This window comes from Rhipicephalus microplus, chromosome X (genome assembly GCF_043290135.1).
Source record: "Rhipicephalus microplus isolate Deutch F79 chromosome X, USDA_Rmic, whole genome shotgun sequence".
Classification (NCBI taxonomy): Eukaryota; Metazoa; Arthropoda; class Arachnida; order Ixodida; family Ixodidae; genus Rhipicephalus; species Rhipicephalus microplus.
The window spans coordinates 351892589-351910114 of NC_134710.1; the positions used below are offsets into that span (position 1 = coordinate 351892589).

The 17526-nt window shown below is 45.9% G+C and overlaps 1 protein-coding gene across 2 annotated transcripts in view; it reads right to left on the reverse strand.

The window, feature by feature from the left end:
- LOC119161149 (cytochrome c oxidase assembly protein COX18, mitochondrial) overlaps nucleotides 1-17526 on the reverse strand; it is an 84031-nt gene that overhangs the window by 57712 nt on the left and 8793 nt on the right. For both annotated transcript variants that reach the window (XM_075879846.1, XM_037413501.2), the window contains exons 3-4: nucleotides 13072-13196; nucleotides 5131-5241 (exon numbers count right to left, since the gene is read on the reverse strand). In XM_075879846.1, the coding sequence (XP_075735961.1) occupies nucleotides 5131-5241; nucleotides 13072-13196 (236 nt within the window). The remainder of the gene's footprint in view (nucleotides 1-5130; nucleotides 5242-13071; nucleotides 13197-17526) is intronic.

Genomic DNA, 17526 nt, shown 5'->3' on the forward strand with positions numbered 1-17526 from the left:
GACTATATGGGAGGGGGCCATAGAGGTCGATACCCACGTGGTCGAATGGGCAAGCTGGGCATGGGAGCGGCTGTAACATGCCAGTGAGGTGTCGCGGAAGTGTCTTGTTCTGTTGGCAAGTGGTGCAAGACTGAACGTATTTCTGCACAAAGCGATACATTCCTCGCCAGTAATATCATTGGCGCAGCCTTTCGTAGGTTTTCAGGACACCTGCGTGAGCACTTGGGGATCTGCATGAAAATTCATGCAGATGTCAGAGCGCATATGAGTTGGGACAGCAAGGAGCCACTTCCGACCACCAGGCATATAGTTGCGGCGGTACAAAATGTTGTCTCGCACGGAAAAGTGGGCTGCTTGTCGGCGCAGCGCTCTCATGGAAGGGACAGCAGACGGATCGGTAAGGTAGTCGAGTAACAATGCAAGGTATGCGTCTTTACGCTGCTCAGAAAGCATGTCAGTGGTGTCGATTGGTGACAAGATGGTAAAAAGGGGTGACAGAGAAGCCACATCTGGTGTTAATGCGATCGCGAAAGTGCATCAGCATCCGCGTGCTTGGGACCGGAACGATATACGACACGGATGTCGTACTCTTGCAATCGAAGTGCCCAACGACCCAGGTGCCCGGACGGGTCTTTCAAGGTGGACAGCCAACATAGAGCGTGATGGTCTGTGACCACGTCAAAAGGACGGCCATAAAGGTACGGGTAAAACTTCGTCAACGCCCAGATTATGGCCAAACACTCCTCCTTCTCTGTCACGGAGTAATTCAATTCAGCCTTCTTGAGAGCGCGACTTGCATAGGCGACTACGTATTTGGCTTGGGTGCCTTTCCGTTGTGCCAAAACTGCACCAAGACTGATGCCACTTGCATCGGTGTGAATTTCTGTGGCAGCAGCAGGGTCCTACTGACGAAGAATAGGTGGTGAGGTCAGCACGCGGCGCAGCTGGCGAAATGCGTCGTGACATGCAGGTGACCATGCAGATATACCTTTGCTGTTGGAAAGCAGACTCGTGAGAGGTGCGATGATGGACGCGAAGTTGCGCACGAATCGACGAAAGTAGGAGCAGAGATTGACGAAACTTCGTAAGGCTTTCAGTGATGTGGGCAACGGGAAGTCAGCAACAGCTCGAAGCTTATCGGGATCCAGAAGAACACCGTCTCTTGTGATGATATGTCCCAAGATGGTTAGTTTTCGTGCTGCAAAGTGGCACTTCTTGGAGTTAAGTTGTAGGCCTGCCAAAGTTAGACACGTCAGAATATCGTGGAGGCGAACAAGATGTGTTGGGAAATCAGATGAAAAGACTACAATGTCGTCCAGGTAACACAAGCAAGTTTTCCACTTATGGGCACGCAAGATGGTATCGATCATGCGCTCAAATGTGGCAGGTGCGTTGCAGAGCCCGAATGGCATGACTTTGAACTCATATAGGCCATCCGACGTTACAAAGGCAGTTTTAGGGCGATCACATTCAGCCATTGGCACCTGCCAATACCCAGAACGCAGATGCAAGGATGTAAAGTACTCGGCGCCTTGTAAACAGTCAAGAGCATCGTCTATTCGTGGTAGCGGGTAGACCTCTTTCTTTGTAATCTTGTTTAAGCAGCGATAGTCCACGCAAAATCGAACGGAGCCATCTTTTTTCTTTACCAGAACCACAGGTGATGACCAAGCGCTTTGAGAAGGCTGTATGACTCCACGTTTTAACATGTCATCTACTTGCTCCGTAATGACGCGGCGCTCTTCGGCGGAAACGTGGTAAGGACGCTGTCGCAGAGGCAAATGTGAGCCGGTGTCAATAGTATGAGTGATAGTCGTGGTGCGGCCCAAAGCAGGTTCTTGAAAGTCGAAAGAAGAGCGAAACTTGTTAAGGAGAGCAACAAGTTGGCGGCGATGTGAGAGGGGAATGTCAATAGCATTGTCGAAGGCTGACGAACTTGATGGCTCAGGCGCATGAGTGATTGCGGCAACGTGACATGGCGTTTCGTCGGGAAGAATAATATCATCGATATGGTTGACAGGTTGCACATATCCTAACGTTTCACCAAGATTTAAGCCAATGGGGTAGTTGCAGTGGTTGGTAACCAGCATTACGGTTAAACCAGACGCAATTGTAAGAACGGCAATTAGAATATGCGAGTATCATATGGCACCCTTATCATAAAGGACTAATAAATGAAGTTGAGCGAGTTGCTGACCCGCAGGTCGTGGGATTGAATCCCGGCTGGAGGCGAAAATGCTTGAGGCCCATGTGCTCAGATTTCAGTGTATGTTAAAGAACCCCAGGTGGTCAATATTTCCGGACCCCTCCACTACGGCGTCTCTCACAATCATATGGTGGTTTTCGGACGTTAAATCCCACATAAAAATCATGTTGAACGAGTACAAAGAAGAGCGGCTAGATATATTCTTTGAAGATACTCTCGAACTAATTCTGTGACAGAGATGCTGCAACAACTAAACTTACCCACTCTTTTGAAACACTATCGTAGAGCCAGACTAAAATTCTTGTTTTTGCTTTCTCGAAATACATTTAACTTTGAATTAGCACAGAACCTCATTCTGCGACCTGTCTAGAACCTACGAAGTGACTAACACAGCAACTTTAAAATCCCCAAATCTATATGCATACACATATGCATACACATATGCATACTCTTATTTTCCTAGAACTATAAAATACTGTACAAAATAGTGAAACTTTAAAAAATTTGAATTCAAAACTACAGAACATTTTTAAGTAAATCCTCGTGAATGCTAGCTCTTTTTCCTAATTTGATCGAATGTACCGAATCACACAAATTTCATGTGACATGTAGAATTTAGTGTCTTGATGCTTAATGTTCTGCAGTGAATGATGTATGGATTATGTAGGTGATAGAGCAAAATAATGTGATGTACAATTTTTGTATTTTTTTACACCAATACAATGCTTCTTTATGTATGACATGATAGTTATTATGTCAGATTTTGTTCACTGTTTATATGTAATGACACATAGTCGTTTATAAAATTTTTCGCATAAGATGTGCCTTGCTATTTCATGTAAACAATGATTCAATTTATTGTAAGAAGTAAACAGCCCAAAACAGCGCTCGTCTTGCGTCTTACTATTTCTCTGTCTTCGTGTTTCGCACTATTTACCTCTTACGATGAATCGTTACCACTTTGCCCAGTTTTCAATACCACTCAGATTAGATTTATGCCTCACCCCTGTAACGGCCCAATCGGCCAACAGTACCTAGAAATAAGTAAATAAAGAAAATTAATAAATAACAATTCTTTGACAATATTTTTAATGCTTACTGATGTGTTGAAATGGTGTTGACAATGAATATGGTTGCGAATATTGTGCACCTTTTTTATGGCTTGCTCGATGCAATGGTGCTTTTTCTACATATATAGCAATCTTATTTCTGAAGAAACACACACAATACACTGCAGTTTGTATAAATATTAATCGTTATGCATTGATTTTTCGAATTCCCAATAGGGAGGTAATGTATTACTTAAAAATGCCTGTTTAGCTTATTTATAATAGTTTTTAGGTACTGCTGTCTGAATAAACATGATTCATTTGTAAAATGGGCCTGCATTTTTTCTCCCACAAGAACTGCCAACAGGTGAACGTATTTGCAATAGCCATGCCCCCAGCCTATTTGACCCTAAAAAACGGCTAATGAAAGCACTCTTGAATAACAGTAAAAAAAACACCCGACCTTCGCACATGAATTCTGAAACCGAAACTGAAACCATTGTGGCACGATGACAAGATCGGAAAATGAAGCTTGTAACCTTTTAATGCCGGCCGCTAGGAGCGCTACGAGTCATGTGGGCCGTATGGTTCAACGAGAGTGCCCGCTCTTTACGTTTGCTATGTTAGTTTACGCTTTGTTGCTCTCGAGCTGTCGCGTCGCCTATGTACCACCGTATGTGTACCACCTATGTACCACTGTTTCATGCATGATGTGAAAAGACTCCTTGAATTGTCGACTTTTTGTGTAGCTATGGCCAGCGTCAAGAACTGCAAGACCCTTGACTTTGCGATGAAGTTGAGGGCTGTTCAGCGTGTTGAGGCGGGCGGGAAATGTTCGACCGTCGCTGACGACTTCAGGATACCACGGAGCCTTGTTGAAAAACGTGGCAGGTATCAAGGCAAAGGCGGCGGAGCAGCAAACGTTGGGAGTCTGTCATGTGCGTGCTTCCGCCCAGGGGAATGTAGAAAAGGCACTTTATGCGTGGTTTTTAGAAGTGCGCGTGAAGAACATTTCGGTGGATGGCCCGATGCTGATCGCCAAGGCCTAATGGTTTGCCGCTGTACTTGGTAAAACAACTTCGCCAACAACAGCGGGTGGCTTCACTGATTTAAGCAGCTCTAAAACATCGTTGGCAAAACCATTTCTGGTAAAAGCGAAGCTGTCAGCAGCCAGGACATCCAGCAGTTGCTGACGAAGGAGTGGCCGGAAACCTCTACGAAGTTTTCCACCGCGGAGATCTTCAATGCCTGGCGGAATGTGAAGATGGACACAGTGGTCAACTGCTTCCACAAAGCAGGCTTCAAGACAGCGGAAGTTGAGAAAACCAGTGAAGATGACGACGACGACAAGCGCATAGACGATGCGCTTTACGAGTTGTGATAACATAGAGACTAGCGTCATTAACATTTCAAAAACAAAGAAGCAGGCCAAGGTTAGTGATTTTTTTTTTCATGCAAATAAATCATTCTGTTGCGGCGTGTGTGTGGAATTAGATGTCATTCTCGCATGCACCTATTGTAGGTGATGATCCCCTACAAGTAAGCTTTGGGGGCCTCTATTTTTTTTTATTTAGAATTTTTCATATATCGAACTAATTCACGATTTCCTTCGAGTTCGATATATTCGTGTTCGACTGTACCTAAATGCTGCTCTGCTGCCAAGTGTAAAGAAAGCATGGACAAGGTATGTCACTGCCTTGTCCAAGCCGTGCCTACTGGCATAGTAATAGATAATATGCCACACAAAAAATGAAGATTCAGTCAAAGGAACAAACTGACAATGCATTCAAAAAAGAACTAGCCAAAGAACAGCAATGGACTAGATTGTGCTGGAGATCTGTGCAAAAGCAAGAGGAGGAGAAAATGAACACTCACGGCAGGCATAATCCATGCAATCGGCACACTGACAATTGCCACACCTCTGGCGAAATTTGTGATCCACCTTCGCAGGCTGGCCATGTGCTTCTGCCTTTGTAGCACGTGAAACTGCACGAAGAAGGACATGCACCTTGTACATATAAGTGTGAGAATTAGAAGTCTCTTTCTCGAACTGATTGAAAGCATATAAATTCCTGCTAACTTTCATAGTTTAGCACCTCAAAAATAAGGCAAGGCTTTCACTTCATTTTTGAAAAATATAAACAATAAAGGAGTGTCTGGCAAGCACTCCATTTCTGTAGCTCAACAAAAATAGTACAAGAGCAGAATTCTCACTCATTATCTTTTTCTTCAGCAATGCTTAGTTTGTCCATCTAAACAGCGTGTAGCCAAAGAAGGAGGGCATCCTGTGTTTCGCCATGATTCAGCGTTAATAAAAAGCCATTTGCTGACCCCATACTTTAAGTAAAAAAAAGCTCACTCTGATAACTGACCAATCTTTCACACAATGGACTGCTTCATCACTGCACTGCCATGCGCTATTCTAAGAAACAATATTTAGGGGCCGCCCGTGGTCAGTCGAACGTCGGAGACGCTGAATTCTCGGTACCTAGTTGTTGTGTTGTTTGTGTGTTGTATTGGCATATTCTATAAGCTTGTTTAGCGAGTCACTAGTAATGTAGTAGTAATGTACGTGATTTGGCTAGCAGTATCGTAGTGATGTAAAAGCAATGAATTAATGGACACGTGTTGGTTTTCCCAACGGTGTCTAGTGTGACCGTGTGTTTCAAGAGCAAGCCTCATTTTCGGACCCCACACTGTTCATGATAAAACGAACACACTTCTGTTGGACCAATGTTGGACTGAGATATTCATGTCATTCCAAAACCTGCTAAAGATTTGTGAAAATACTAAATGTTTTGGGTAAACTCAACATTCAGTCATGACCCTGAGCACTTTATTTTAAACACACGGCTTACTGGAAACATTTAGTGCGCTCGTGAGCATGCGCGCGGGCACAAGGCGGCATCCGATGGCGGTTGCAGTAACTATACAGCGTCTCAAATCAGCGAATTGTCATGGGCTTAAGTAAAATGAAGTTGTTTTTGCAATACCTATCAATCCCAAAGTGTCCTTTTCTTTCATTCAGACATTGGGGAGTTGCCAGTTTATTAACACTATATAGCAGCTTCATTGAAATATGAAGGTTTAGTGGTACACCACTGCTTGCCTGCTTGTTGGCCAAATTTTGGAGGCAGCTTTTGTTCCTACATGCTGTTACAGTATACACTAAGTATAGGTAACAGATAAGGCATGGCTAAACAACACTGCATGCGTGCTGTCTTTAATGAGGAAATCACAGCACTAGAGAGAGATAGGCAAATTAAAAGAAAAAGGTAATCATTATAAGCATGTTTGTAAGGCATGAAAAGGGGAGTGATATCAGAGCAATCAATGACTGAGAATTCAAACCTAATCTACAGAGCCATCATAGTCCTGAATTGCGCTCCTATGAAATATGCAAAGCATCAAACCGTTTTGTAATAGCTCATGCAGCCTCACCTCAAATATACACTATTGCTGTTTTGTAATAGCTCATGCAGCCTCACCTCAAATATACACACTCTCTCTCTCTCTCTCTCTCTCTCTCTCACACACACACACACACACACACACACACACACACACACACACACACACACACACACACACACACACACACACACACACACACACACACATGCACGCACGCACACACACACACACACACACACACACATACTGTGGGGTCTAAATTGGCTGACACGTGCCATGCCACGCTCTTGAAGTGAAAGGACACAGTAGACACGGTCGGTACACACCAAATAACATACATACATTTATTTAACTAATTTATAACAACGATATCGTCCGCCGAATGATACATAACGCGTTGTGTAATACGCTAAGACATCCTTACACATGTGAAGAAGAAGATGTGCCTGCAGCAAGCAGCATCGCCAACGCCCGGCTCTCTCGGCTCGTGCTTCGGTTCGTTGCTGTGCCGATCGCTGGACGGTTCTTCACGCTAACTCGTCGCTGTCTTTAAGGGGGGACATGGGCCTTGGGCAAAACATTTATTGCTACTGCTACTAGAGTAATGAAACTTGCAGGTAATATGTATTTTAATGTGCTGATTTCAAATATGCAACCAGTTTTTCTGTATCTCACGAAGAAAAAATTTTATACAACTTTTTTTGTTTTACACTTCTGGGATGACTGGCAAAAAATATTTTACAATAACCAAGCTAAAAATTATATTTATATATTCCTGAATGCTCAATGAGTGCAAGAAGCATAATTTCGTGTTTCTACATTTATTTTATCCCAAGTTATAAAAGTTCAAAAATTTTTATTGAGACATGAATTCTTTGTCTGTTGTTTGCCCAAAATTTCAAAATGTTTCAGGGTGAAGAAACATTGTATTATAGGCATATTGCACTCTTTGGAAGTCTAGCTATAAGACAAAAAAAAAAACCCATTAAAATTGGATGATTAGAAGGGTAACAACAGCCACCCAGAAAATTGGAGACGGCCAATAAAAGTGTTTTGAGAAAAGTGGGAAAAACTAATAGACATGTGAAAAAAGCCTTTTATTCTCCTGGATGGGCGAAATTACAACAGCCAGTGGCTCAGAAGGCTCCTGGAGAATAATCTGGGTGGGGCTTTCCTCTTTGCCTCCGCTTTGCAGCTGCCTGAAAGGCTGCTGATGACCCCCTCTTCCTTTCTGCATTGATAGTGCGTTGGGAGTCCTTTTCATTAGCCCTTCAGCTACCCTTGGCGGTTTGCTCTACTTGGAGCTCTCGCAATATGCTTGAGCTGGCATTGTGGGTGCCAAGGTTGAACCTCATCACAGCCTCTCCAACTGCTGCCTCGACTGCATATAGTGAGGCATTTTTGTCTTTGGGCGCGAGGCTCCAAATGACTGAATGCAGTGCCTCATTAGCGTTCTGAGTTTGTCCTCTCAGGCACCGCTGCAGCAACTTCTTGTCAGCCAGACGCTCAAAAATGGGCCGCAGTGCACTGCTGACCGCTCCTGGCAAGTTGTACCTGCTTTTTGGTGGTGGTTCGTTTTTTGCCATGGCCGAGTTATATTTACACCATGAGTCAGGACCATCCGGACAGAAGTTATGATTGGGCTTCTCATCTGTCGACGTAATGTGATAGAATGTGGCCCACACTGCGTTGTGCATTTTATCTATGTCTCCAGCAAAAGACTTGATAGCCCATCCATAATAGCAGGAGATCTTGGTGATCAGGTCTGCGGTCAGCCGTCCTTTACCACTAATGCGCTGCGCATCACCTGACTTGTGCTTTTGCACAAGGGTGCGAAGCGCTGTGCCCATTCGCTTCTGAATGTGGTTGGTGCACTCTTCTTTTACCACAGGAATAAAGCCATAAACTTTGGCTTCATCAATGGCAATGAATGAGCGGCTATCACCATCACAGAGCATGGTTGTATACCTGAGGCCATGCAGAGAGAGTGAACGTTGAAACAGAATCTTTGCTGCCTCAACTTCCATTTGGCCTGCCTTGCAGCTTGTGTTTTTTTGGCATAAGTGCTGTGCCTTCCATGCAGCATAATCTGGGCTATCTGGCTGCGGCCCACACTCACAGCCGAGGCAGAAATTGGAGAGAACCACGTAATCTAGCACATATCCTGTAAATAGCTCAATCACGGTGGCCAAACCAATGTGAGAAGAGTGTCCACGTGTGTGCCATGAGCCATCAAAACAAACAGCAATGTTACCCGGATTTCCAAAATTCAGGTCACTGTACAGCTGTTTCACTTCGGCAGCACACTTTGCCAAGTTCTCAGAGCATGCTTTTGCCGTAGCTGGGTTCAGCTTGGTCTTCAAATAATGCTGGTAGGTCTTATTGTGAAGACCTCTGTGAGAAACTCCAATGGCAGAAAAAATGTCATTTAGGGCAGTCTGCCCATTCCCCGTGCTTTGCACCGCCCCTGCAGCGAGAATATTTATTTCGAAGGGATTGCACGTCGCCGAGCCAGCAACTCGCCGCGAGCTCCACTGCGATCGCAGTTCACCGCAATTGCTGCACGACACTGTCAGTTTCACGGCGATGCCGTACTCACGCGTGTCCCTCTCAATAGTTAGATCACCACGGCACACACGACAACTACCAACCTCGAACAGGTTATTTACAAGGTCCAGGTCAACAACCGTATACGCCGTGGTTGAACTCGGGGCACTGTCACTCGCGACGCACTTCATTTTCCTTTCCGTCGCCGATACTGACGCTAGCTGGGAAAGTCTCTGCTGCGTTTGTTGCTCGCGCAAAGCACAATCTGCACTTGTTAAAAAAGTCGAGTCCAATCTTGTGCGCTCAGGCCGCGCAGCTCCGGTGTCCTGCACGGCCGCTGCCGCAACCGTCGGGGCGAAGTCCAGGGCGTGCGCGTCAGTCGCCGCCTCGCGTTCCGCAGTTGTCGTGTTATCTGATGTTGGTCCAAGGTGCACAGCGGGCTCCGTCGAAGGCAGCGATGCATTTCTTCGCTTCGCAACACGCTTCCGTCGCGATTTGCCGAACTTGTGCGCGGTGCGAAATTTCCGATAACCGTTAGGCATGGCGCACGACGACAGACGACAATGGTCTCCTTCAAAATGACGGCAGTTCGTTTTCGCTGCAAGCAGCCGGAAACAACCACGGACCAATGAGGAGGCGCACTTTTGTCACGTGGCGGCTGTGGGCCAATGAGATAGCTAGGTTTCGTTTTCTTTTTTGTTTGATTATTCAGTTACAGCGTATCACTGAAAACTCGCGTTTGGCGGGAAAAAAAGGGCGAAGGATGCAGTTTCAAAGGAGGCCAAGATGGCTGCGCTCCGTGGCACGGTTGCAAATCGGCGGCGGCGCGAAACTGATCGTTTTATGGCGTTTACCGCGAGCGAAACTAGAAAGTTTGCGTAGTAAATATGATCGTCCGGGAAAACTATACTGTTTACAGGCCTAGAGTTTTGCGAGAACGTGCAGGAAGATGTCCTGAATGCAACAACAACAAAATTGAAAAATCGTTTTTTTCGCTATTTTTTCGCTTTCAAGACCCGTGTCCCCCCTTAACGGCTAATAAACCTCCTCACATTTGATGGAGGTGCTGTTAATCCCCGTTGCTACACCCTGGAGCTGCGAAGCCGCACGCTACCACCTGTCATGACTGCCAACGCCACTACATCGACGCCTTCGCTCCAGTTCAACTGCCCTGGTCATCCTAGGCTACAGGACCTGAAGGTCTTCAGAGGTGCGGATGGGACCGACGTCGAAGACTGGCTCGAGCCCTACGAACTGGTGAGCGCCAACAATAAGTGGGATGAAGCCGACAAGCTGGGCCACGTGATATTTTATCTCACTGGCGTCGTCTCCTCACACACACAAATTCCATACCCAAGGCAGCGTCGCCAACGCTTGATTTGCCACGTGGGCCCCAGGCGCGCAGGCCCGCGGTGCCACGCGCCGAGGACCCACGCTAGACACAACCGTGCCTAGACACAAACGCTAGACACACGCTAGACACAAACGCGCAGAAGAGACTGGCTCAACTCTCGCCCGCCACCAAGGGTTGCTTTCCGCCAGGGGTCACTACCAGCGCTACCACTGTCACAACCATGATGATGATGACAGTGGTAATCAACGCCCCTTACCGCCCGATAGATGTAACTAAAAATACGGCTTTTGGGCGAGGCACGTGCGCCACACGCCACAAACAACTTTACAAGGGGTGTCAGCACCCCCACATCTTTTAAACCTTAAATCAAACCATATCCCGAAAACAAAGATCAGCTACACAAGCTTTAACCAAAAAATGACATCACATGTCCATAATGTCCCTGCACCACGACACCGCCGCCGATCGACATTGCTGCACTGTTTGGCTCAACTTCACCTCAGTACCGGCCCCGCAACATCAACGTTGCCGTCGGCGCGACGAACCGTCGCTAGCGCCGACACGTCTTCCAGTTGCGACCAGCACTCACGAGGGCGCCGGACTGCAGGCAGTTGCGCAGGTCTCAGGTGTTTCCATCGCCCGACCTCACGACCGCATTCCTGGCCAGCGGCGCTGACGATGTGCACAAGACAGCCGGCCATAGATCACATCACTCTTGATTTGTATATCCCAAACACTCAAAACAAGGGAGCAGGGCCTAGGAAAGGGAGCTTCGGGCTTTTCGCCCACGTGGTACGATGGTCAGTACGACTGGCTAATACTTCGGCAGTGGCCATGACACCCATCAAAATAAAACAGAAATCAGTTTTCCTAACTCGTGCATCGCAAGATAAGAAAAAAAAAGTGAGAGAAGCAGAACGCAACACCTCAGCGCCACGATACACCTAGTTGTGCCACGTGCGACAGGCGGATGCGCAGAGCTTTAGACCTAATGAGTCGCTCGGCAACAACCGGCATCCACCCAGTACCCAGCCTAGGCGCAGAAGAGGCAGCCGCGAGGAGAAATCCACTCTGTGAGGTGGCCCTATCGCTCGCCGCACACAGCAGCTTACCGAGCGATCGGCGTCCACCGCTCCGGGTGGTGTCATGATGCCCCGGCGTCGAGCCGCAATACAAGTCAGCAACGACGCCCGGCTCCCTGAGCCCAAAGAGATAGAAGAAGCTATTTACAGAAAATCGGACCACCCACGAGGCTTCCGTACTCACTCGCTTCGGGCCTGGCCTACAAACCACGTGCTCTAGGCCTTGCTCACTCCAGGACACAGACCGCATGGCTCTCGTCCCAATTCAACAATGGTTTTGAAAACTAACACCAACAAAAAAAACAACACTTGCGAGCAAAAAAATAAAAATAAAAACTCAACCTGCAGAAAATTCGAACACGTCACAAAACCAATATCCTCGCTTCTCAACAAAGCACATCGCCAACGCTAGAAATAAGAAGTCGCCCCTAGGTCTACTTCCCCCCGACTCTAACAAAAGCTTGCACTGAACCGCAAAAGCTGTCGTCCGATACTCCAAGAGCTCCACGTTGGGCAGCCAGTGTGGGGTCTCAACGAGGCGAGCGAGCACCATGTCACGCTCTTGAAGTGAAAGGACACAATAGACATGGTCGGTACAAACCAAATAACATACATAGATTTATTTAACTAATTTATAATGACGATATCGCCCGCGGAATGATACATGACTCATTATTTAATACGCTAAGACATCCTTACACACGAATTACATACCCAAGGCGGCGTCGCCAACGCTTGACTTACCACGTGGGCCCCCCGGCGCGCAGGCCCGCGGTGCCACACGCTGAGGACCCACGCTAGAGACAACCGTTCGCGGCAGCCGCCACGCGCAGAAGAGACTGGCTCAACTCTTGCCCTCCACCAAGGGTTGCTTTCCGCCAGGGGTCTCTACCGGCGCTACCACTGACCAAACCATGATGATGATGACAGTGGTAATCATCACCACCTACCACCCGATAGTTGTAACCCAAAATGCGGCTTTTGGGCGAGGCATGTACGCCACATGGCACAAACAACTTTACAGGGGGTGTCAGCAACCCCCAACACACACACACACACGCACGCACGCGCACACACACACACACACACACACACACACACACACACACACACACAAAGAAGGTTGCTTTATAGTGTTTTCCTGACCCAGAGCTGTAGCACAGGTACAAGAAATGTTCCAGCAGAGGTAACCTGGATTGTTCACAGTAGTTCAAGTTTCTAATCACGACAGTACATCAGCAGAACACAATATTTTTGTATATCAACCACTCAGAAAGGCATAATCCATGAAATATCAAATAATGGTCACATTACGTGGCCAGGAGACAAAATTCAAGCATTCATACAAGAAATTGAATGTCCTGGCCACCAGGTGTGTTTAAAAGGAAAAGAAAATAACAAATGTATCGCAAGACCCACCTCTACATTCATAAGGTTCGTAAGACCCACAAGCAGAGGAATTATGTGCATCGGATCAGGCTGTGTCAGGTTGGTAAACCATAGCAGGCCCCCGACGCTCAGCTCCAGGTATGTGACTTGTGCACCTAGAAAAAGAAGTGTGAAAGCCCACAAGATGGCAACAAAAAACATGTTGCTTTCAGTACATAAATTGCGTGATATTGCTCCAACCTCCTACACAGGCTTTCTCATAAATAGTGCCCACTTTGAATTTTTGAGGCCCCTGAAGTGTTTTTGAAAGCAATATAACATAAACTTGTTATAAACAAGTTGCTAATGCAGCAAAAGACTGTTTTATGCATTATTTTAAAAAAAGAAGAATCTCTTTAAAATATCTGGGAAAAAGTCCTTTGGCACCAAATAAGCAGCTTAAGACAAACAATGATGATTTGTGGTGCTTTATGGCACAAGGGCTATTTGATGGCCAAAGAGCGCCAGGTCACAGGACAGGAGATGGGAACAATCAATATGTTGATCAGCTGTATAAGGGCCTTAAAATTCCTTGCGCCACAGCGGGTAAAACATAGAAGTGATAAAATCATGGCAGTGACGTGAAATGTGTAGTGAGAATGGATGGCGAAAGGTTCGGTTAATAAAAGCGTGATGGAGATAATTTGCCCCAGCACGCGTGTCTCATCAGCGTCCTTGTGTCTAAGGGCCGCGAGGCAGGTGCTATTTTCATGTTCCAACACAGCAGCAACCTCTACTTCGAGAGGTCGTGCTATAGGGATGCCTGGAAATATGATGTTAAAACTATTGACGTTCTTTAAAAAGGCGAACAGTGATTGATTACTAAAAAGTAGTTCCCTACCTATAAACATCAAAGGGTGCAAGGGCATTTGATGACGGAAGGGAAACGGGAAGTGTTTTTTTTCTAAGGGTGTCTAATTCTGCGCACTTTACTAAAACATGAAGCACGGTGAGTGGTTCACCGCATTTATCGCATAGAGGTGGATCACCACCGGACAAAAGGTGTGAGTGAGTACTATGTGTGTGTCCTATCCTTAATCTGGTGAGGGTAACTTCTGTGTGGCGTGATCTCAAAACTTACGGCCGATTCCCGAGACGTGGCTTAATGAGGTGAAGTTTGTTCTGTGTTTGCATGTCCCACAGCCGCTGCCAATGATCTCTCAGCTTTCGTTTGAGATAGGGTTTAAGGTCAAGTGCAGTGACCACATTAGATATATTGACGGTGGCATTCTCGTAGGCTTAAACAGCTAGTCGATAATACCTTGAACCTCGCGTTGTCCTGGCACCCAGCAGACTATGACATATTGTTTTTGTGCGCAGATCATGCATAAAAGTGAGAAAACAGAGGCATGGACAGGTTCGTGTGTTTTTATAGTGTTTTCTGGGTTGTTACCATGCTTAGAGTATCAGTATATATCACAGTTTTGCCAACTTCATTTCTCTGATATGTTTGATGGCCGATAATATCGCATATGCCTCTGCAGTGAGATGCTCGTATTGGGAAGCAGAACACCTACATCTGAAAAAGATGGACCAACGGCAGCATAGGACACAGAAGTATGATATTTCGAGGCTTCAGTGAAGAATTCCGGGAAAGTGTAATTGTGCTGTACTTCAAGGAAGTGTGTACGGATATGTGTAGTAGGTGCATGTTTAGTAACCTCCATGAAGGAAACATCACAGTGTATGAGTTGCCACTGCCACGATGGGAGATTTCCAGCGGGGGCTGCCAGATGGTGTTTGAGAAGTGGCACGCCCAGTACCTGAGCTAGGCTCCTTACATGCAGTGAGTAGGGCTGCTTCAAGGAAAAACGGTTGTCAAATGATGCTGAACTGGAAAGATCATTAATTGTCGAGTGTGCAGGGTGTTCCTTGTCACAGTTAACTTTCAGAAATTACACAAAAGCTGTGTAAGATCTCTGCAGGCGAAACGACCACTTGTTCGATTCAGCGTAGAGGCTTTCTACGGGGCTCGTGGGAAAAGCGCCCGTAGAAAGACGAATTCCAAGATGGTGAACGGCGTCTAGAATCTTCAGGGCAGTTGGCGTGGTAGACTGATAGACAACGGCTCCATAGTCTAGGCGAGTGCAAATAAGGCTTTTATACAGATAGAGAAGACACTTCCTGTCACTATCCGAAGTGGTGTGTGACAGCACTTTCAGAACATTCATGATTTTTAAACACTTGTTTTTTGTATATTTGATGTGGGGTATGAAAGTTAGTTTTGCATCTAATATGAGGCCTAGGAACTTATGCTCGGTCTTTACTGATAGAGGCTGACCATAAAGATCAATCTCAGGATCTGGATGAACGCCCCTCTTTCTGAAGTCGGGTGCAAGTGCTCTTCTGTGGGTTCAATTTAAAACCATTTTCGTCTGCCCAATGCGAGACCTTGTTTAAACTTAGCTGTATTTGTCGTTCACACATGGAAAGGTTGCACGATTTAAGACCGACCTGTACATTGTCAATATGTGCAATAAAACATATTACGAGAGATGTATAGGCGCGAAAAATTCATTTTCAGAATAAAGAATGTGCAACTCAGTAAACAACCTTGTGGCACTGCTGTTTCTTGGACAAACATTCGGGATAAAACAACGCCTACTTGAACATGAAATGTATGATTTGACAGGTAACTTTCCATTATAGTTAACACTCCTCCCCGCACACCTAAATGTGACAGATCTCTGTTGATGCCAAAGCGCCACGCAGTGTCATAGGCCCTTTTCATATCGAAGAACACAGAGAGAAAAAATTGGTTATGAACGACAGCGTCCAGAATTTGTGCCTCGATACGGACAAGGTGATCAGTAGTAGATTTAGCCTTTCTAAACCCGCACTGATGTGGGTCAAGTAGATTATATGTCTCTACGAAGTGCATGAGTCGCCTGTTTATCATCTTTTCAAAAACCTTACAAAGGGAGCTAGTTAGGGTGATGGGCCTGTAGCTTGACACAGAGGATGGGTACTTGCCCTGTTTTAGCATAGGGATAATGATGGCTTCTTTCCAGGCTGAGCGGATCTCGCCGGAAAACTATACAGCATTATACGGGAGAGAAGGGCATTTTTAGCAAAAGGATCAAAATGTGGGCCAGTTGGTAATTCATTTTCTTCGTTCAGCGAACTGGGAGCGCAGAGAAAAAACACAAAGGACGAAGCGAGGAACACACAAGTTTCGGATGGCAGATGTTTTAACATTTCATATACTACTCGGTCAGAGCCTGGGGTGGATTTATTACAGCAGGTAAGGGAAGCCTGTAGTTCAGCTAAAGAAAAAGGCTCATCGTATGCCTCGTATTTCGTAGATTTGTGCTCTATTTTCTGTTTTTCTACTTTGGTTTTATGTCGCTGAAACGCTTGAGTATAGTGCACCCCAAGGGAGTTCGCTTGGTCCATCAAGCTGTCACCTTGTGTCTTCACAAGTAGAAGTTAGTGTGCTTGTCGTCCTGCTACTTTACCAACCGTGTTCCACACTCTTGCCACATCTGTATATGAATTAATACCCGTTAAAAATTTCTGCCAGCTCTCTCTTCTAGCTTGTCGACGCACTCTTCTTCCTTGGAACTTGATGTTTTTGAAACTATCAAGATTCTCGGCTGTTTGCATGCATTTTAACACTCGCTATTCCACCAAGGAACCCATCATTTTGCGCAGAGTCCCGTTTGTGGAATACAGTAATAAAGAAGTCAACAGCTGCATCTGCTTAAGCCACGTATGTTGGACCAGTTTAGGTGAGTAGCTTTTCAAACTCTTTCCCAGTCGGCCTTGTCAATCTGCCATCTGGGAATCTGTGGAGGACATGCATTCGCTCTTGGTATGCTCAAAATTATTGGAAAGTAATCGCTTCTGCAAGGATTATTAATGACTTTCCATTTGAGTAGGGGTAAGAGTGAAGGGGATGTAATGCTGAAATCTATGGACGAGTAGGTGTTGGCTAGGCTGTAATATGCTGGTTCCTTCTGATTCAAAAGACAAGCACCGTATGAGAAAAGGAAATGTTCCATTAGACGACCTCGTGCATCGCAGCGAGAATCATTCCATAAACTACTATGTGCATTAAAGTCTCCAAGAACCAGAAAAGGGTCAGGTAGTTCATCTATCGAGGACTGAAATTCATGTTTTTCAAAGCGGTACACTAGAGGTGAGTAAAAAGAGCAGATGGTGACGAGTTTTTTCAAAAAAACTGCTCGAACAGCCACTGCCTCAAGGGATGTTTATAGTGGTAGATGTGTACATGCTGCACCCTGATCAATTATAATGGCCCCACCACCAGATGACCCTACAGCGTCATTGCAGTCCTTTCTGAATATTACATAACGACGTAGAAAAATGGTGTTCCTGGAATTTAAGTGAGTCTCTTTTACACACAGCATTTTTGGAATGCTTTTGTAAGAGTTCCTGGATATCGTCAAGGTTTTTGAGCAGTCCTCTGACGTTCTATTGTAT